At 31.9% G+C, this 22381-nt stretch overlaps 2 protein-coding genes across 2 annotated transcripts; one reads left to right on the plus strand and one right to left on the minus strand.

Moving 5' to 3' along the window:
• Window positions 1-342: 342 nt before the first annotated feature.
• Window positions 343-9566, minus strand: LOC134720851 (cell adhesion molecule 2-like). Its single transcript, XM_063583411.1, has 5 exons — window positions 9449-9566; window positions 4149-4544; window positions 3553-3885; window positions 2669-2941; window positions 343-782 (listed from the first exon to the last, which is right to left on the minus strand). Exons 1-5 carry the CDS (start codon window positions 9492-9494, stop codon window positions 457-459), a joined length of 1374 nt encoding a protein of 457 aa, XP_063439481.1. The 5' UTR covers window positions 9495-9566; the 3' UTR covers window positions 343-456.
• Window positions 9567-13251: 3685 nt separating this feature from the next.
• Window positions 13252-21143, plus strand: LOC134720852 (protein amalgam-like). Its single transcript, XM_063583412.1, has 8 exons — window positions 13252-13412; window positions 14785-14930; window positions 16751-16970; window positions 17536-17696; window positions 18139-18250; window positions 19093-19237; window positions 20539-20684; window positions 20995-21143. The coding sequence occupies exons 1-8, from the start codon at window positions 13373-13375 to the stop codon at window positions 21120-21122; spliced, it is 1098 nt and encodes a 365-aa protein (XP_063439482.1). The 5' UTR covers window positions 13252-13372; the 3' UTR covers window positions 21123-21143.
• Window positions 21144-22381: the final 1238 nt, after the last annotated feature.

Below are 22381 nucleotides of genomic sequence, written 5' to 3' on the forward strand. Positions count from 1 at the left end.
TATTGTTGATATATTACCATTTGTATAATTCTTACTCTATATCTGATATAAAGTTGTAATTAAACATTTTATCATAGTTATTTATATTTATGACTATTCGTTACAAAGTTTTAATATTACAATAATATATATATGACTTTACAAATACAAAATGATTTACGTAAATGTTGCATTGTGTAATTGAGATAAGATATTTACCATGTAATAAATGAAATCTCCTTAAATTTTTCACGTTTATTTCGTCAAATGATAAATCATGCATGAATCATAAATTAAACAAATAAAAATATTTTCATAAAGTTTATAAATGCATTTTTACTATGACATGTTATCCCACACACATATTTTTTTTATATATAAAATATAATATCAGCTTATTACTAAAACTCAACAATGAATTTGATTTTTTTTCGCATTATACTTCTTTCCAAGGATTGTATTTAAAGTCATAGGGGCTTACAACTTACTACTCTGTTTCATTTGAAGACTACTATACAAATCAATGTGGTGTGTAGAAGTGGGAGGAGAGCTACCAGAGGATAGATTAGTCTCAAAATGATTGATCTGTCCTTGTGACTGTCCGTCATACTTTCCATTTTTCTTTAGTGTATATTTACAAATGAAAATTGTTATGATTACAGCTACAAATGCAGCCACAGAACCCCCAATAATAGCAGGAAGGTTGTCATCAACCGAATCGTCCCCGACCACAACAACTGTTGAGGAAGGTTGTCCTGTTGGTGATGATGATGAAGCTGGACTTGATGAGGTGACATTGGGACCTGTCAAATAAGGAAACAATTTTAGAATGTAAAATGATTGATTCAACTCAGAGGGTTTGGGAATATACAGGCAAGGGGATGACAGTGATTGATAATGATGGGTTGCAGCTTGGATTATGAAGGATTTCGGCTTGGCTAAAGAAGGAATATCAGCTTGGATCAAGAAGGGATATCAGCTTGGATGAAGAAGTGATGAATTTCAGGTGGATTATAAAGGTGTTTTTTTGCTTGGAGTAAGAAGGGATTTTAGCTTGAGTTAAGAAGGCGTTTAAGCTTGGATGAAGAAGGGATAAAAGCTTGGATTAAGAAAGGATATCAGCTTGGATTAATGAGGAATGTCAGCTGGGATTGAGATAGATATCAGTTGGATAAAAATTAGATATGGGTGGCTCATACAAACTAAGGAGAAATGTGAAAAAGAGGTTTCGTCTAAAATTGATAGAGGTGGAAATTGTTTCATAGAAATGATTATGAGTTGAACTGTATATGATTGATGTGGTTGGTTCATAAACATTAATAGGAAGGTATTGAAGATATTTCGGGTAGAATTGGGAAAGGTGGAGTAAATACATATACATATAATAATGATTAGGCTTAAATATGTAAGATTAGATAATAAAAGTCTTCTAATTTTTTTTGCACTTTTGTTTCATAAGAGATACACATTATTACATTCTTTGCTTTACTCTGGTTAAACGGTAAGTCATATACTATCGTCGATATATTGTAGATGGGAAATCTTTTATCTAAGATATCTTTGATGCGTCTCAAATATTCAAATGTGAAACAAGTTAAGTTTACAACAACCTACTTTTTCTTTTGCTTCAATATACTTGAAGTGTAAGTTATTTAATTATGTTACTCGATATTGAATTTCAAGGTTTGTGAAAATTAAAACTGATGAAATTTAATCAGTTCAGTTTTAATTTCCTTATTTTAATAGGCTAGATGGGCCCTGTACTTTGATGTGAAATACGTTCTAGTTTTTCAATGGTCGTACCTACATCTCGTTCATTCTAGGGACGTTCATTTTTTAAATCGAATATCCCATCCATTCTCAAACAAACTAACATTCATATCTTTCATTATATCTAGAAATTATCTGTAACTGTCATATCTATGATAAATTGTTGAAAATTCTGTATAGTCGTTTCATGTATTTTTTCGCGAACAAGTTTGAAATGGGGGTATTTGCCATTTATTATATCTGATAATGTGGTATCTGGTAATACTTCCAGATTATATCATGTGTGGGCGTGTCTGTATGGTTTTTTTTTCCAAATATATAAGCAAGCTACGGTTGTATATTTGCCATACAGAAAATAAAATTGTATACTTTCCTTTACAGCAAAAAACAAAACAGTCAAAATGAGTGGGTTGGGTTAAAGATATATTCTGATGGTAGAATGACTACATTGGGAAAGCATATATACAACACAGACTAATGCTATAGCAGTCAAAGGAAGCAGCGATATATTTATCATAATGCTTTTAATTTATTCGTATCGAAGCAACAATGAAATTCCGAAAATCCTATTCTTAATATTTATGAAAATATAAAGAATGCTTAGAAGTCTAAAGCGTATGTGTTCAAACAAATATAACGCAAATATTGTTTAATTATTGTTTTAAAATGTCTTGTGCATTCCAATTAACTCATATACTTTATATACTAATTTCTCACATAGTGATTGCTATTTTCTATCATTTGACTTGTCTATTTTGAGCTGTTCATATTTGCATTTCTTTAACTTTTTCAAAACGATAATCATGATGACATCTTCTTTGTCTTTGAAAAAAAAGTTATTATAGACACTTTTATCATTATTTTTTTTTTCATCGTCATTATTTGATACGTTATTTTCGGGACTATAAGGACAACTTACCTATTAAAATATTGAAAGCAGACGAATCGTTAAACAGTCGTCCGTCAACCATGTTTTCAATTTCACAAATGTAGGTGCCACCATTTTCGACAGTGACATCATTGATAACATATGATGACGTAGTTGAAAGAATCGTAGTGTTGGCCTCTCTGTACCAGGTATATGTTGGAATCGGATTCCCAGCACCCCAACATGTTAGCGTAATAGGATCTGATCCCTCAATGTAAGATGGTTGATCTGGACTTGTTGTTATTATAGGTTCACGTGCACTGTCTGCAAAGATAAACAGGAATTGCCTATACCAAGTCAGGTCATATACCATGGCGTTGTCAGTTCATTTTCGACTTATGAGATTGAATGTCCCTTTGGTAAAAGAGGGACAAAAGATACCAGAGGGACAGTCAAACTCATAAATCAAAAATAAACTGACAACGCCATGGCTAAAAATGAAAAAGACAAACAGACAAACAATAGTACACATGACACAACATAGAATGTTCGCCTCTCTTTTTTGTAGCAAATCTCGGATTATTGGGAATTTGCCAGACTATTCTAGACTTTCATGCTGAATATAGTAGAACTAGACAGTGTCTAATGTTGATGACCATATATGTTGACCCCACGATGTCTTTGTGATTTGTATGCCGCAGAGGTTTTTAGTGCAATTAACCAACATTTGTCATATCAAGACAGTCACAACCAAATCAAAATCCGTTCTCCGAATGGAAGCTATTATAGAATGTGCTTTCTTGTTCAATTAAAGTTGATATCCGCATCTACATCAAATTAAAAAAAAACAAGATCGCACGCGTTGTCTTGCTAAGCATAACCGCAATCGTAATTCACAGTAAAGTATAAGCACGTGATAATACAGTATAACTTACAGAGAACACTGAGGATAGATGTTTGTTGAAAAACATCTCCAAACTCCTGTTTGATTACACAGCGAACTAAAGACCTATCATCTTCACTTTCCATTGCTATGGTAACGCTGCTGGTCCCGTTGTTTGTACAGTTTACCAGTCCAGGTGTTATTGTGGTCGGTTTGTCCTCGTATGTTTTTGGAAAGAAACCAATCATACGATACTTCTCCCAAATAAATGTTCCTGGAGGATTTCCAACATTTCCTGAACAGGTGAAGGTCACATTTTGACCCTCAATAATGCTACCATTGACCCCGGTAATCAAAGGGGAATCTATTGGTTTTTCTGCAGCAGCTGCAAAATAATCATAAGCAGTTTTACAAACATTATAAGATTATAATAAAAAATAACATATACTCTTTTCTAATAGTGTTTGATATTAAAAACCATTGTTATAATGCCATTTTAGTCATTTTTTTTATATTGACTTTGTATCTAGATTATTGATTTTCTTAAATACCCTAGCTATTTCTCTAAAATATAATTGCTATGCTAATAACCTGAAAGAACGGTCTGTATCACACCTTGTCCGTAAAACTACTATACTATATACTAACCCCTAACAGTAAGGTTTGTGGAGGCAAACGGTAAAGGTGACGGAGCGTCGCCTGTAGCACCATCTTGATAGTTGATTTCACATTGGTAATCAGTTTCATCTTCACAAGCAACCTCGTCAAAGGTCATTATTGCGGTGGTCGATGCAGATGTTGGATTTGTCAGGGTAACCCTACCAATCAAGTAAAACCCATCGGTTAATATTAGTGCTGGTGCTCCGAAATTTGGTGGTGAGAAAGACGCGATGTTTCTAAAGGCTCCTCGAATGAACGCTTTAAAATTAATAAGGAACAACACATCCCCAGCATCTGTATCAAAAGAACAGTTCAACTGTACACTTGACGGACCTAGAAGACCTAGGATATTCTGGTTCATAGTAATATTCAGTGCAGAGGATCCTGTAAACAGAAACAAAACAAAAATTAAGGTGTAACGAACATAAATGAAGAAGGCAAAAGTTAAAAGTTTTTTGAAAACTTAATGCTTGTTGATAACAAATGAAAAATACGATTCATTCTTATTTATAACGCATTTGCTAGTAACCTATTTCATGTGTTTCACTTTGAATCAAACGAAAAATGAATGTGCGTCCAAGTGGCAATCTTTTTCTGTTAGTTTATATCAATACAATTTTTAGAATACAAAAAATAGACATGAACCACAACCATTGAATTAAATGCTACTCCGGCATGAAAAAACAATTCAGACTTAATTTATATCAATACAATTTTTAGAATACAAAAAAATTAGACATGAACCACAACCATTGAATTAAATGCTATTCCGGCATGAATAAACAATTCAGACCAGAAACTGACTTAATTTATATCAATACAATTTTTAGAATACAAAAAAATAGACATGAACCACAACCATTGAATTAAATGCTACTCCGGCATGAAAAAAACAATTCAGACTTAATTTATATCAATACAATTTTTAGAATACAAAAAAATAGACATGAACCACAACCATTGAATTAAATGCTATTCCGGCATGAATAAACAATTCAGACCAGAAACTGACTTAATTTATATCAATACAATTTTTAGAATACAAAAAAATAAACAAGAATCACAACCATTGAATTACAGGCTCTTCTCATTAGTTATAAGCAATAAAGGTGTAGTCAACATGTTTGTGAGTACTGAATCCTCAATAAACCGGGTGCAGTGGTTTAAAAGCACAATACATAATTCACATAACTGTAAAAACAAGTTGGTAAAATAATAAGTAGCTGCGAGTATTCTTTGATATGGTACTATTATCTACCGAGAATAACAGCTTTTCAAAAAAAATATTTGTGTGTCTTTTTTCCGTTCCTATGTTTTATAATAATAAGGAGATTTGGTATTATTTTCAATCGGACAACTATTGGGAATTCAACTATTACACTATCCAACAAGGGAAATGTTTGTGTATATAAGAAACTACAGTTCACTGTACGGCCTCGGCCATGTCGTATAGTCGGCTATAAAAGGCCATGAATCGAAACATTTCAAACAAAAAATATTCAACGGCCTGATTTATAATAAAAAAGCAATGAAAAACAAATATGAACCAACGAAATCCACTGAGCCAATAAGTTCTTAACTTGTTACATGCACTTAAAGAAAGTGATGGGGTCAACTGTGTTTGTCTAAGAAGGATCACTTGGTATTCACTTATCGTTGCACTATGAATTTTGATTTTATAAATTTAAACTTTATTTATAGGTAATGTTATCATTATCAGCTTTGTTTTTGTTCAGTTACTTAGTGATGGTTTATTATCTTCATATTGTGTACGACAAATACTTATATACATATTAGAATATACATTATATGTTTACGGGGCGGGGAATGACTTTTAAACGTTATCAGAATTTTATTATAGTCAAGGGCCCTTGTACCATTCACGAATGCAGAAAATGGATATCTGAGATCAATGAAAGTTAATTGCACTGTACATACCACTAATCATAATGACCCTTACTGTCTTGGAGAGAGTTGTAAAATTGTTCAAACGTCTTAATTTGTCAACTAACAGAGTCGTTTAACACTCAAACTTTGACAAAAGTGTTAAACAAGCTTACGTTTTAGTATAATAATTAATTATTTATTACTTGTTCACAGTACGTTGCTAAAACTTGTCATATACATCAACACTGTATGCTTTAGTTACGTAAAGTAAAAATAGTGTAACTATGCAATATCCTTGTAAACTGAGTAATATGTGGTATATTGTATCAATTCATGACACGGCTACTTTTGAAATAATATAAATTTAAAGTTCTAAAAATGTACTTGATAAATATTGAAATACTTTTACAGTGCAGATGTACTTAAAAATTATTGTACTTTTTCCGCACAATTATTTCACAATTCTGAACTTGTACTTCATTGACGTTGAAAATGATAGTTTTAAACGTGTAATTTGTTGTATACTTTTGTACCAGTCCAGAACTTTTTAATTTAATACACTTTCAGTAAAATTATCTTTCAAATCATTGTTAATAAAGAAGTACGTTATATATATACTGTAATTTTTAGTGCAACACAGGGGTGGATCCAACAATTTTTGAAAAGGGGTTTCAACCCCAAAAAGAGGGGTCCAACCGGTACCCCCCACACCGATCACACCCCGCTGTGATTCGCCACAACTACAATGTGAGGGTTAACAAAAAGGTATTTAAAATTTTAATACCAATCTAGTACTGTCAAATGTTGGTACTAAAATAGTACAATATAAGTACGAAGTAATGAATCAGTATTACAATATTCCGGTACATTTGTAGTATTTTAAAGTTATTGTGCTAACAAAGTACCGGTGCATACGTAGCTGTGAATAAATAATAATATGAGGTTAACAAAAGTCGTATTATAGTTGTTCAATAGTTGTTAAAAAAGAGTAATTATAGTACTACATATACTGGGAAAGAGATTTAGTTTATTTGATTTTTCATAAATCTGTCAGTCGTCCTAACCATAATGAATTATGAAGATATACATGTAGTATGATTGCAAATGCGACATCTATCCATCAGAGTTCAAATTATTTGGATTTTAACAACTACAGATCATCTTACGGCCCTCAACAATGAGACAAAAACCATACCAAAGTTGAAAACAATTGCCTTTTGTTAACGGCTTGTGTTGAAAATGATGTACCAATATATTAGAAGATGTGGTATAAGTGTTAATGAGACAACTCTTCAACTAAGACAAAATTTTGAAAAGTAAACCATTATAGGTCAATGTACGGCCTTCAACACGGAGTCTTGACTCAGACTGAACAGCAAGCTATAAAGGGCCCCAAAAGTGACTAATGTAAAACCATTCAAACAGGAATACCAAAGGTCTAATATATATTAAAAAAAAACGAGAAACACGTTTGATCCATATCTACAGAGACATATAATATTATATGTCTCTGATATCAACAATCGACAACCACTGAACAACAGGTTCAAGATATAAAGCGGCGGACATTTTCTAAATTCGTATCTATCAAAAGACGACAAAACACATGTTTATTAAGAAAACAAAGAATACGATTAGCAGTACATGTCTATTACTTAGTCACTACTTAAAATAATTTCTAGTATACTAGTCCCACGTTGGGAGAGGGTTGGCGCTTTCGATCAAGTTTAACCACTCCACATTCTGTATATATACTTGTCCCAAGTCAGAAGTCCGTAATTTCAAATTGGTACTTGGGGACAGAACAATTTTTTGGGGATCTCCCCCTTTTTTCCCAAAATCCTTTTTTCAAACATAAATATACTACAAAAAGCTTGTATTTGCTATTAAACATCCATTCCAAGTTAAGTCCCCACAGCTGATATATGATATTTTGGGGGAAAAGGGGAAGGGCTAAGAAATAGTGTACTGTCCCCAAGTACCTATATAATTCGATGGTTATACATTTGTTGCTGTAACTCATATATGTTTTCCGTTTATTATTTTTGACATAAATTACGCTGTTAGTTTTCACATTTGAATTGTTTCACATTTGTCATTTCGGGATCTTTTATAGCTAACTATGCGGTATGAATTTTACTCATTGTTGAAGGTTATACGTTGACCTATAGTTGTCAATTTCTGCGTCATTTGTTTTCTAGTGAAGAGTTGAATCATAGGAAATCATATCCCATATTCTTATTTTTATCTTTTCCTTCTTGAAAATTCAGAGATATTTTATTTGTTGGTCTCTTACAGCATGTCAAATAATAGTTAAAACATGAAATCAAGCTGTTTTTATAAAAAAAACATTGGGAAACTATAGAACCTAAATGAAAAACCGGGGATTGACACAGATCAACCGAAAGGGATTGCTTCTCAATTAGTAGCGTCCCTCGTGTTACTTGTAGAGACCACCTGTGAAAACATTAGTACCATAAAAACAAGTCAATGGTATTTTATTGTCCAGGGTAAATGACTTCAAGAAATGTCCAGCGTTCTGTGGATAAATAATTACAATAAGTGTTACTCGTTCTATGGATGAAGGACTACAAGTAAAGCGTTCTGTTTGGAGTCCTGTAAAACCAGACCTGTCAAAATTACCACACCTTAACTGTTATGGAAGAGGCCATTGTGTTGAAATTTTAGAGCGATCGAGGAACGCATTGCATGTACCGCAATCTAAGAAAAAGTACAATAGAATACCAAATGGGCAGTGAAACTCATAAGTCTAAAATAAACTGACAACGCCATCATCGCTAAAACAATATTAAAAAAAAACAGACAAAAAGACTAGGAAGGGCAGGCAGACCCTTCGACGCATGTGGCACTCGTATTTATATTCAGAGTTTTAAACAGTGGATGCACAAGTTTGGCCTTAAGTGAGACTATTTGTATGACCAGACAGAATAATAACGGAGGATGAGAGCAAACTCAGTTTAAAAGACACTTAATAAAAAAATCAATAATAACAGCAGACAGTGATATCTCAGCAATTGAGACTCAGAGTTCGAAAAACAATTTCGGAAAGACCATCAAATATCGTCCTGCTATACAGAAAAATAGACCTGTTGCACATAATTACGGCGAAATCTGTTAAAAAAAAACCAACACTACTGAAGTATATATATACTATTTAACTGTATTATTCGCGTAAATGAAATGTTTTATTCGGGCGCAGATGAAATTTGTTTTGTTGCGCAACAGAAACATTTTTTTAACGAAAAAATGTCAGTGGCACAAAAGATGATATACTTTTAAGATTCAGCAACTGTTATCCTACTAGAATAAATATTTGAAAACTAATGAGATATATAGTGATAAAAAAAAATGAAAAAAAATAAATAAGAGGTATTACTTACCTGCCATACAGACAAAAAGAAGCAAACCAGTGCAAACTACCCCCATCTTTGGTCGATATGGACGGAATAAACAATGATGGTCTAAGGATCAATCACTCTGTTTGTATTTAAATTACCATCATAAATCTGAATTACTTAATGACTAGTACTTGTTATAATGGGACAAGTTATGAATTCAAAAGAAGCGAATTTTAAATTTTATTGTTTTAACCGCGATAGCTTCGGTAAAGTTGGTAATCATCTCAATGTGCAGTGAAAAGGGAGGAAAAATTACTATATTGTTCGATCTTTTTTCTTCTTCATTTGCGCTTAATGATATATGGAACGACAGCTATATCAAGACAGATATGGGTGCATAAGTTTTAAACAGTGGATGCAATTGCTCTACTAATTTTTAACAGTGGCGTTACAAGTTCAAAATGAAAAATATGTTATGCTTATATTTACTTAAGGAGAAAGACCTTAAGATGGTCGAAAAACAACCCTGCCCATTTCGTAGAGGGCTTTGTGGCAGGGGGCTGAGATAAATTATTAAAATCTAAGTCATGCGCTAGGTATCTATCCCAACCGTCGAGAAAACTCCAGATAATTATATTTGTTCAAGAACAACATGTTGTGACAAATATTTCTGAATTAAAAAAAAGTAATGGAGCATAGCAAACATATAGATACATGAACTTCATCGAAGATCAGTGTAAATCTAAAACTTCAATCGTATTTTCATTCAGCACTTAAAATGCACTATATTGCACCGGTATATATACCTTGTTAGCTCTAGGCTGTTTATTCAGTCAAATATGGAACCATAGAGAAAAACGAAAGGGACGTTTTAGTTAGTGTATTTCTTCCTGAAGGAAAGAGTAAACGTCCTATATTCACTACTTCATGCGCAATACGAGATTCTTTAAGTAAGTCATCGAATTTACTATTGCTAGAATAGCGCGAATAAAGCATATAGTAACTTAAATCTTGCAGACAACCCTAGAAGTTCAATGATAGAAGCACTTTACACGTTTTCCTAATAAAATGTCGTAAATTCTTTCTTTTATTTTCTTAAAATTATTTTTTTGTCACATATATAGAATTAGGCGGCAGGTATAATTGGCAAAGAAACAACTACCTCCATTTGATAAAACAGACTTTAATGTAAATCGCTTTTTACAGTGCAGCCTTCGATGAATGATGAGCGACGCCAATATCCCACGCTAAGCAAAAAAAGCCAAAAAAAACCCAAGTATAAAAAATCAAAAAATACCAACATGGTCATGTTTTTCTCTGGCTGTTTATGACGTCTTTACACTAAATCCATTGTATGTTGGATGTGTACGGATTGATTGCTTAGTCTTAGAGGCATGATTTTTTTATTAGTTGTTAATGGCTTTGAACTAGCTGTCAGATAACTGCGAGTACTCTCAGATCTGTTCATTGTGTCTTTTTGTGTCGGGATGTTAAAGTACCCGGCCACGTCCACTTGTATTTTTTGTCTATCTGATGAGTCGAGCCTTTATCAACTGATTTTTACAGTTCGTTCTTATGTTGTACTGTTATACCACTGTCCCAGGTTAGGGGGAGGATTGGGATCCCGCTAACATGTTTAACCCCGCCACATTATTTATGTATGTGCCTGTCCCAAGTCAGGAGCCTGTAATTCAGTGGTTGTCGTTTGTTTATGTGTTACATATTTGTTTTTCGTTCATTTTTTTTTATATAAATAAGGCTGTTAGTTTTCTCGTTTGAATTGTTTTACATTGCCAGTCTTATCGGGGCCTTTTATAGCTGACTATATGCGGTATGGGCCTTGCTCATTGTTGAAGGCCGTACGGTGACCTATAATTGTTAATGTTTGTGTCATTTTGGTCTTTTGTGGATAGTTGTCTCATTGGCAATCATACCACATCTTTTCTATTGTTTTAGTTAGCCGCACAAGTATAGTGAGTCGTCTTATACCAATCATTGAATACAATCTTATTAGAAAACAAATCTCTGATTTAGTCATGAGTCTAATCCAAGAAAGCGAGTAGTGCATCTGAAATTTGTAATTAAATTATCCGCCAATACAGATCTAGAGTGGCTCGTTCGTTTTTTACTCCTCATTTAGGGAGAAAATTAAGGATCATTCGGTTTGAGAGATAGCAGATTCGGCATATTTGATAAACATATTAAGAGTCATTCTCCATAAATATCAAAGTATTTTGAAAAATCAAGAAACGCAAAGTCACAGATTTTAATGAAATTTTGTATCAAGACACTTTTAAGATGTCTTATTATGGAAAAAATAAAAAAAAGTTGAAAAAAAAATCTGGTCAGTTGCCATGGAAACTGGTTACCCTCATTTTGAGCCATTTTTCATTGGAAAAAACATGATTTTTTCAGATTTTCAGCACTTCATACTGCAAAATACACAGAACTTACAATAATGAAGCTTTGACTGTTCAAATCTATCGCACTTTAACTTTATATAACTAAAGTATTAAAGATTAAAACTAATTTCTAGATATACAGTGGCATGCATATAAAGTAGTCATTTGGCAATAATGATTTTTTCCCCCCTACTAAATGATGTTTCTGTAGCCTATTCAACTTAAATCCTTTATCGTTGATGTAGTTTGAATTCTTAAAGGCAAAGCTACGGTCTGTTTGATTCTTATTTTGTATTCCTACCAAAAATAGCGTATTTAATGTGTATGTATTTTGTTCTTCGGAAATGTTTAGTTGTATCCAGATTAGAAATGATGATTTACAGGGGAAAATAGAAAAATGAAACCATACTTGATGCTACCTTAAAAACGCACCTTGTTCGCAAAAACTGAAAGCTGTCTTGAATGAATAAATGTTGCGGATATAAAAGACTCATTTACATTTTCATAAGGATGAAAGGAATAAATAATTGTAGCTTAAAGTCATATGAAACCTCAAATTTAAAACAATGATGCATATGTTTTTTTGTAACTAAATGGATAGTTTTCATTATAAAACTTGTGCACATATACTTTTTTCTGTAGAAAATTCTTTAATTTGTCCACATTTAGAAGAAGTATATTTTTTTTTAATTTGCTTTCTTCCAGGAAGCAATTCACCGACATATTTGCCGTATGCAAGTGACCTTAGAATAGTGTGGCCCTTCTCGTAAAATTCTGGTGATCAAAATACGATGATGGATCGATCGGTCATTGAAATAAACAATAATCTGATTGTACATGTTATACACAATCGGTAAACTACGGCTTCAAAACACGACAAATAATTAGCAATTATACGATATGTTTCCCGGTAAAAAATATAAAATCGTGCACAGGAGACTAAGTTTAGGATATATACATACATTAGTTCAAGAATTGGATAAACATTATTTTTTACCAGTCACTCGTTTCATATGACTTTAAATGTAATTTTAATTTTAACATACATTGACTAGTTTTTCGGCGAATCGCTTTGCGTTTAAGTTTGTATATTTATCTCTACTGCTGGTGGTTCTCGAAAGAGACAATTGCTTTGATCATAAAGAGTGATGTTTGAGATTGTCAGACTGCATTTCTGTATGCATTTTTATCAGCAGATTCAGCACCTTTTCTAGCGGACTGGTCAACTTGACTGAGCCAAGTTATTTTTCATTTAATTTTTTTGAAGTTAAAATATTTTTACTATGATATTTGCTAAATACTTTGTTTTGTCGTGTTATATACATCTTTATATTCGGTAAACAGGTAAAAAGGCTAATTCAGTTAAATAAATTATCAATGTCAATAAAAGGACGTTTGACTCCCTTTATATATTGGGTTTTGGTTATTAGTGATACCCGTTTTTACCTGACTCGTCGTGTATGGGCATGCGCCAAACAGGTAAACCGGAAATAAAGACATTTGTAATCAAAAGAATGAAAATAATGTAAAACTCCAAAACCTGTAAGAAATTTCACGGAGAGAAATGGAAATTATTATTCTGCTCATCAGTTTCGTTGCTTGTGGTAATGAGATAATTATGATATAGTTTTAGTTAAATAATTTAGGCTGAAATGAAATTTAAAATGATGTTTGAAAAATGCGGAAATGAAAATGATTCATGTAATGATCATGTTTGTAAACACATTAGAAAAAAACTTTTGAAAACTAAATAGTGAATGATTGTGAATGCTTCTTTGAAAATTTTATTAAGGACTTATCATGCTTATGTTTCCTGGTAGTGGATTCTGTGTCTTGAAGATAATAAAACATTTAAAGGCAAAGTGTCATCAATTTTTACCATAATTTATAGATTCTTACCTGCTTTGAGTGGACATATTGGTGCTGTACTTAAGCATAGAATGTCCTAGTTTAAATTGTTTAAATGATTCCTGAAAAGAGTTGATAAGCCTTAAAAATAAACTGGACCCCTGTGTGTTCACTAATATCTCTCCACTATCAACAGGTATCATAGGTATGGCTTGAATCCCGCTGTCAGCTTTCTGTCTATGTGATTTAATTATTTAGACAAAACTAGTGTATCATGTGTTGTGTTCATTAAGAATTATACTGAAAGGAACATAAACAAGAAATTATCACATTCATATCCCTATTGAGTTCTCAAGGAAATACAAGATGCTGGCTTACAAAATGTAGTTTATCAAGAATTCAAGAATGTGATAAACAGTCTTGTGGGGAACATTTATCTGAGCTGCCACCATGTAATTGATTATTACATGTAGATACTTATTTTAAATTGCAGCATCACAATACTTAAGCACTCAAGGTCAAGTTTCTGTCAATATAATTGCTCATTTTTTTAGCTTAACCTTGAATTTGTAAAACTCTTCCAATTAATGCCAGGATGACAATGGCTCCAACCCATTACTTCAGTAAAGAGATTAAGATGGCATGGTGAACCAATTTAGCTTGAAAATGGATCCTAAATTACTGCTGGAGCAGAATTGATATAAGCATTTTAATTTGAGTGTAAAACTATCATTAATGCAATCACAATTTGCATGTGGGCTGATGTAGCACATGAACAACACTTGCACAACATTACACATGTACAAAAATATATATATGGGCTTCACCTAAATTGTAGACTTGCAGATTCTACATTTAATTTATAGGAAATCTGTAATAAACATAGTGTTTAATTGCCTTTAATTTCCAACAGCACAATCAAAGAAATAGCTTGTTCAACAAGCCTTGTTATGCCCAGAGTAGACTACATATTTTATGTCCACTAACTAACTTAATTCTAATAGAATGGATATAAAAGTTGCTATGAATAAATAGCATAAATATGTACAATGAACTGTTTATTCATTTACAATGTGTATATGTTATAAGCTAAATCATTGATGATCAAAATTAAATTGTATTTTACAGCATTTGCAATTGACCCAAATGTGACAATCATTGATGAAGCACCAAAAATGATTATTGGTGTCAGTGGCAGGAAGGAAATGATAGCTACAAAAGACAAAGATGTCTTCATGACATGTGTAGTACACAACAAACCAGCTGATAAAAAGGTATGTATATATCTGCCATCTTTAAACTATAGTATAGGCATGCTAGGGAAATATCTCTGATGTCTGAAAACAAAAGGTAAGCTTCTGTGACATCTAAAAACAAAAGGAAAGAATTCTTGAATGATTTGAATACATGTATCAACAAAAACTGAATGTCATAGGGCAGTTTTCACACTTTGATGGACCATGTTGCAGAATGACTTTCAACAGCTAAGCCTGTGTACATGTAAACACCATTGGTCCCCATGTACACATGTTTATTGTGTGAACAGGACTGATGACTCACAAATTTCCCATAAAAGTCTTTCAGACATTTTTTTAGTTTGTGAGATTTACATCTCAAGTTTACACATCAACATGATCAATTTTCAGCACCCGAGACATGTCTTAAATGTCTCTGTTAGCACTGTCCATTCCTTTCATAAGTTTTGGCATCTTTTTAAAGCGAAAAACTCGAGGAAGGAAAGGTAAATTGATCTTAATTTGGCAGTAAAAGTTTTGCAAATGCCGCCATTTTGATCATTTATTAAACTGGTCCCTAGGATATTTGACATCGTTGGGTGAATTAACGATCTCTCGGATAAATAAACCAGTCGATCACATGATCGTAATGTGTACAAAATAATACAGGAAGTTTGAAATTCAAAAAACAATAGCACTGGTTTTTGATTGGATAGCGCCGCGGTCTGCCCAAATACCACCGCGGTGAATTCAAATAGCGCTGAACATCGCTGCGCTAAAACGGCCTGGGGAGACACTGTTCAATATCTGCTAAATTCATATTTGAAATTCTAAAATACATAATATAACATGTATATTAATGTATGCTAATCTCTACCATTTCAAAAACTAAAAGGAGTTATCTCTGCCAAAATAGAAATATAATAATGTATGCCATCTAAATTTTTCACCCATGTAGCTAAAGTAAAGATCAGTGTTCTCCCAGAGCCTTTTAGCATCATGGTAATGGGATGCTATAATCTGAAATGGGATGCTATCTGAAGTGGTTTTCTTATAGATTGTGTTATGGAAATGATGGAGATACGATAATTTAGAAACAAGAGGGTATTTCAATTTTCCCTGTTTACCATGATGCTAAATAAAATATCTGGGGAGAACACTGAAAGATAAAAAAATATATATTTTAAGACATAGGGATCTCAATATTAAGGATCTTTTTAATTTAGACGTCATAGTTATGGTAAACAATTTTCTGAAACTTGAGCAATGTGTTACAGACACAAGGAAGGCTGATGTACAGTATACATGTTTTGTACTTATAGATTATCGTTGATTATCTCAACATGTTTTGTACTTATAGATTATCGTTGATTATCTCAACATGTTTTGTACTTATAGATTATCGTTGATTATCTCAACGAGATTGATTTTCTTGCTTGAGCTGGTACAGTTGTCAATTTCGTTAGCAACGCCATATGACCTCCTTAGTTTCTAGTGATAATTTTTCCATCTCAAGCGAGAAGCATGATGTGAAAATTATCACAAAAAAAGATCAAAGGAAAAATGCACAAAATAGCGATAAATGTATATACATAAAAAAGTAAAATAACAAAAATACTGAACTCGGAGGAAAAATCAAAACAGAAAATCTGTAATTGAATGACACAGTCAAAAGCTCAAACCCATCCAACAAATGGATAACAACTGTCATATTCCAGACTTGGCATAGGCATTTTCATATGAAAAAATGGTGGATTAAACCTGGTTTTATATCAAGCTATATACATGTAACCTCTCACTTGTATGATAGTCTCATAGATATACATGTATATGAATTCATGTTCATGTTAATTTTGTAGGTTGAATGGAGAGCCATAGCTCCAGACAACACAAATATTGAAATCTCAGAAGATCAAGATTCTAAAGACGCATATAGATACCAGATTGATCAACCTTCCGCCATTTCATGGAGGGTCAAAATCCAGAACATACAGATTGCTGATGAAATGAGATATATATGTCAGGTCGATATTGGTCTACAAAAATATGCCACTGAGGAAAGATATATCAGAGTTACAGGTATAGTGTTATATAATAGGCAGTATTGATAAAATTCTGTCTGTCTACACACTTTTCTGATGGTCCATTGATAATTTAATGGTTGGTTTTTATTGTTTTAAAAATGTTTAAAAATTAATTATATATTTATTATGTCATATCTGTTTGAAGTTTGCTACTCATTTAGATACAGGATTGAAAGAGGTTATCCTTTTCGTGACATTGAAGAGCAAAGAGAAATTTGTTTTAAGATTAAGAATTTATGTCAAAACTTACCATGACTCCTTCTAATTTCAATTAAAAAAACATATTATGACAATGTATTCTGGATTTTATAAACTTTTTATTATATTATTTACTTCTACTTTAAATACTCAACAAACCTAGATATTTGATTTTTGAACTACTAGTAACAGAAGTCATGCTTCACTCTTTTCTTTGATAAACATCAATTATTTGATATCTTGATTAACAACATGATTAAGATGAAAAATGAGGTATATAACATTATTCTTTTTTAACCTACAATGTACTATACTGTCATCAGAAATGATATACCCTCATCCGTCTGTTTTTGTACTCGCAGAAAAACCTCAGATTATGGACTTACTGACCAGTAGTAACCAGTTGGTAGAAGAAGGGGATCCAGTCCAGCTTACTTGTAATTGTACAGGGTGGCCAAGGCCAAATGTTAGATGGTCAAAAGTTGCTGGTGGGTTGCTGCCAAGTGGAGGACAAGAGTATGCTGTAAGGCATTATCAAATCATTTATATAATGCACTTGTATTAAATGCATACTGAAAATTATTGAATGCACAAAAATATAGATAAAATAAGGAAGTTGTCATTTGTTGTTTTTCTAAGAATAAGTATTTAGTGTAGGAGGAAATTTTAAAGGCCAATTAACTATAGAAACTAAAACTATATCATTAAAATTTAATGATAGATTTATATGATTAATGGATTTTACTTATTTTGCAATTAAAGGCTCTGGCTAACGATGAAAATCAAACTGTCTTTATTAGAAAATTTAATCTTTTTCATGCAACATGTTCAGCAAAGCTGTAGGAATTTATTTCAGTTTCTGCATATTGAATTTAAGTACTGCATTGTGGGTATTAATCTGTTACTCTGATAACTTTGAGAAATCAATTTTGTATTTCATTATGTAAGAAACAATTTGTTTGTAGGGATATACATTGAATCTTGGTAATTCTCGACCAGACCACAGAGGTTACTACAAGTGTACATGTCAGAATATGGTTGGGAAAGACGCCAGGATTGTATATTTAGGGGTTGTATGTAAGTAAACAATAAAATGAATAAGATCTTTAGAAACCTTTTGTATTGGTTGCTAGCTTTGGAATGGTAGTTTAATCGTACATTAATTCGTTAGAAGAAAAAAAAACTAAGGTTATAAAAAGTGGATTACATATACAAACAAAAAATATCTAGTTTAGGAAAAATTAAAGAATTTTCAGCATGAAATGTTTGAGAAAGTCACTTAGAATTGTTGGAAAATTTCATCATCAGATAAATGAGTTTTAATTTTACAGCTACATGTAGGTGAACCAAATTGCCAATAACTTATGTTTTTAAACATTTTGAATGAAGAAAAAAAATTTAAGCATTGTTTTCTTACTACTGATTATTTCAATAAAGAAGTACATGTATTAGTGCAAGAGAAAAATTATACTGGACTTACAACGCGTATAGTGATACATGTGATATAATTTCAACATTTCTTGAAACATAGAGAATTAGAAGTTTATATAATAATGCCCTATTCACAGGAAACAAGTAATGTAAAGTAGTCTACAGCTATATCAGGTTTTTATGCCCCACCTACATTAGTACAGGGGCATTATGTTTTCTTGTCTCTGCGTCGGTCCTTTCATCCATTTGTCGAGCTTGAGGTTAAATTTTTTGGTCAAGGTAGTTTTTAATGAAGTTGAAGACCAATCAACTTGAAACTTAGTACGCATGTTCCCTATTTTATGATCTTTCTAATTTTTATAGTTTTTACCCCGATTTCACAGTTTACTTAACATAGAAAATGATAGTGCAAGTGAGGTATCCTTGTTCTATGGAAACATTGTTGTTACTATTATTTCTATTGACAACGCACTACTTTATATTTATAGTCAAACCAACAATCCAGGTTGGACAGATGGAACCAGCTCAAGCCTATGGGTACCAGAAAACATTGGAATGTGTTATAGAAGCTTATCCAGTGCCATCAGAAGATCAGATCACATGGACTCATGAAAATATCCCTGTTCCATCAAGGTAATTGGATTACAATATCATGATTCAGTGTACTCCCCAGAATTTTCAAAAAAGCACCTCGGAAATTAACATAGCATTGGTTAAAAAGAAATATATCACCATGGTCCTATTAATTTACATTCTATTGTACAAATCTTCCAAGATAGCACCATGGTAGAAACTTAGCACCAGGATATCATGGTGCTTTAAGGCCCATTGGGAGAACACTGTGTTTGTAAGGTTAACAGACATCTTTTACACCTGAGTGTTTGAATTTACAACCAAACTGCACTAAATGACTTAAGTGTATGCTGGCTATTGACTATACAAAACAAATTACCAAAAATAAATAAATGTAGACAGAAAATCTGTGAAGTAAAAATCTTTAAATATGAGCTGTAAGTTTAAATTGCATATTATTAGTGAAGGAAATGCTGAAAGTCAGTGTTAACTGTTTGTTACACTGCTATGTATTCAATGAAATTATTTCAGTAAATTTAGTATGTGGTTCAAATTTCTTGAAACTTTTATATTTTGTCAACAAGTTATGCTCTGGTTGTCAAAAATTTATGAAGATAAATGAGCCAAAGGAGTAGGTCCGGTCCGGTAAGGACCCATTTTGGCCTCAAATTTCAGGTTAATCTGACGAAAGATTTTGACCACTTTTTAAACACTTAAGTATCTATTTCATTTGATTCAATTAGTTTATGTGAAAGATTTTAACTGATTTAGTCATTAAAATTGATCCGATTGAAGCTCACATATGAAAAATCTACCAACTATGCCAAAAAATGTCACTTTTCTGATGGTTTTTGTCAAAAATGAAAGTGGCTGCATCCGTGTTCATCCTCCACCTTTATGCATGTTATGTATTATCGTCAAATACAACTTATATTTCAATATTAAGGATGAACACGAATGCAGCCACTTTTGTTTACACTAAAAATGTCTAAAATTTAACGAAAACGCTAGAATTGTTAAGATTTTAGTAGTGACTTAGCATGACTTAATGGTGCTTGTACCCGATATATGTCCATTGTATTGTCAAAAAACAGCCCATATTTATGTAGCAGAGGCATTCTATTGTCCAATGAATATCTAAAAGTTTACATTTTAACAATTTTGTAAAACTGCTATATTTTGAGTCCAAAAAGGGGTCTTACTGGACCTACTCCTTTTATTTTGTCAAAGAGTAAGATATCCCTTTAGAAGAACAATGAGTATTATATGAATTCTAAATAAATTTCAATGTAAAGTTATAAGGCAAAATACACTGTTCTTTGATATTATTTAAGTTATTTTGTTATACATTTGTTTTTCAGTGCTAAAATAAAGTACATAGAAGGAGCCATGAATCGAGTCACCACCAAACTCACAATAAGAGGTGTAGATCCAAATGCACTTGGTCTTTACACATGTCAAGCCAGTAACACCAAGGGGTCAACGCAAGCAAATATAAATTTGAAATGTAAGTTATAATGGCAACTGACCTTCTATTTTATATATCTTGCAAAATAAAATTAAAAAATCAGAATGAAGTGCAATAAGTTATACTTAATTTTGATTGAATTCAAACTCCATAATAAGTTCAATTACATATAATTTATACAGGTTTCACACAGCCTATCTATATTGTTTGGAAATGTCAATCTAAATAACAAGGCTTGTGTAAATGTTTATACAAACAAAGCAAGCAAGCCAACCAACCTTTAATTACCAGCATTAAAAAATTAGCTCTTATAACAATTTTTACATAATTATGATTTTATTATTTGCAGATTCTAGCCAGCCAACACCAGATATTACGGGAGAAATAATAAGAAGTGGTGCCTCACTCATCTCTATCAGCATAACAACACTACTCATGTTAGTCACAGTCGGACTTCTTCATACGTGTAAAGTCTAGCTTCAAATAGTGTCTTCAAACTTGTAAATTCTAGCTTCATAGAATGAGTCTTCATGCATATAAATTGTAACCTCAAAGAAATCATTGTTCATTCATATGTAAATTTGAAATTGTCATAAATTTAACCTTGACATCTTCATACTGAGACTTCACTCAACTGCCAGAATTGATTAATTATTCATCAGAGCAATTTCTGAAATTTGACTGATATTTGAAATAGATATTAAATATACAAAGAAATTTAATGAATTTGAGAATTGCATAATAGAATAATGTTTATTTTTCTGAGACTTCTTTTTGCTATTTTATCGGACTTATCAAAAAGAGACACTTTTTATTAACATGATTAAGATAAATTTAAAATATTTGGAATTGAAATATTTTTTTAAATTATTTTTTAGGACAATGTAAACTTTACTTTTTTTAAATTATATATTGGACATGGTGTGCTATTTAACTTAACAAAGTTATGAAAGGTATGTGGTTGTGACATGTTGTGAAATCTTGTACTCCAATGGTAAGAACTTGAGTGTATAGTCTCAGTTAACATGAAAGCAATAATTAATGTATTTGTTAAGTTTGTTTATATCATATTTGTAAATTTAAAACATATAAGTTGGAGTACCGAAAACACGCAGTTTTGTTAATAGGTATAAATGATTTAAAATGCATGCAGGCCATATTAATTCACTTTTCAAACATTTGACAAATCTATGATGAAGCTTTAAATATTTGTATGAAGTGTCTAGATTTCTTTCAGTACCTACATTTGCATTTAATGTAATATAAATAACTGTAGTACCATAAAGTAAACAAATCAAAAATAAGTCTATCTAAAAGCTGCTTAATTATTTGAGTGTGTTAAATTAACATGCTTCCTTGTTATAGTAAGACGGGTCATAAATAGAGTATTATATTTGTTTACTACAAAAAAAGTCCACATGTACATGAAGTAATGTTGTTTTTATTAACCAATCAAAAGAGGGAAGAGATAATTAGATGATTCCTACATGAGCAACTTGACCTTGGTTTTTTTTCTGTTTGTGCTAGCAGCTAAATTAAACATTTTTTATCTAACAAACATTCCATCCCAATTTAATAATTCAAACTACACACTCAAATTCTTTATATTAATAAAAATTGCACCTGTTGTTTTCGAAATTTTTAAGTACATTCCATTTTTGTTATTAATTGTAAATATGTAAATATCATCACTATATTTGTATAAAATGTGTATATTTGGATGCAACTTTTTACAT

Source organism: Mytilus trossulus, chromosome 6 (genome assembly GCF_036588685.1).
Source record: "Mytilus trossulus isolate FHL-02 chromosome 6, PNRI_Mtr1.1.1.hap1, whole genome shotgun sequence".
NCBI classification, from domain to species: domain Eukaryota; kingdom Metazoa; phylum Mollusca; class Bivalvia; order Mytilida; family Mytilidae; genus Mytilus; species Mytilus trossulus.

Coding starts and splice junctions, on each gene's coding strand:
- LOC134720851 (XM_063583411.1), bottom strand. CDS start 9,494: ATGGGGGTAGTTTGCACTGGTTTGCTTCTTTTTGTCTGTATGGCAG. Junction 3,886..4,148: donor CACAAACCTTACTGTTAGGG/GTTAGTATATAG, acceptor ATTATTTTGCAG/CTGCTGCAGAAAAACCAATA. Junction 2,942..3,552: donor ATCTATCCTCAGTGTTCTCT/GTAAGTTATACT, acceptor TTATCTTTGCAG/ACAGTGCACGTGAACCTATA.
- LOC134720852 (XM_063583412.1), top strand. CDS start 13,373: ATGGAAATTATTATTCTGCTCATCAGTTTCGTTGCTTGTG. Junction 14,931..16,750: donor ACAAACCAGCTGATAAAAAG/GTATGTATATAT, acceptor TTAATTTTGTAG/GTTGAATGGAGAGCCATAGC. Junction 16,971..17,535: donor AAGATATATCAGAGTTACAG/GTATAGTGTTAT, acceptor TTGTACTCGCAG/AAAAACCTCAGATTATGGAC.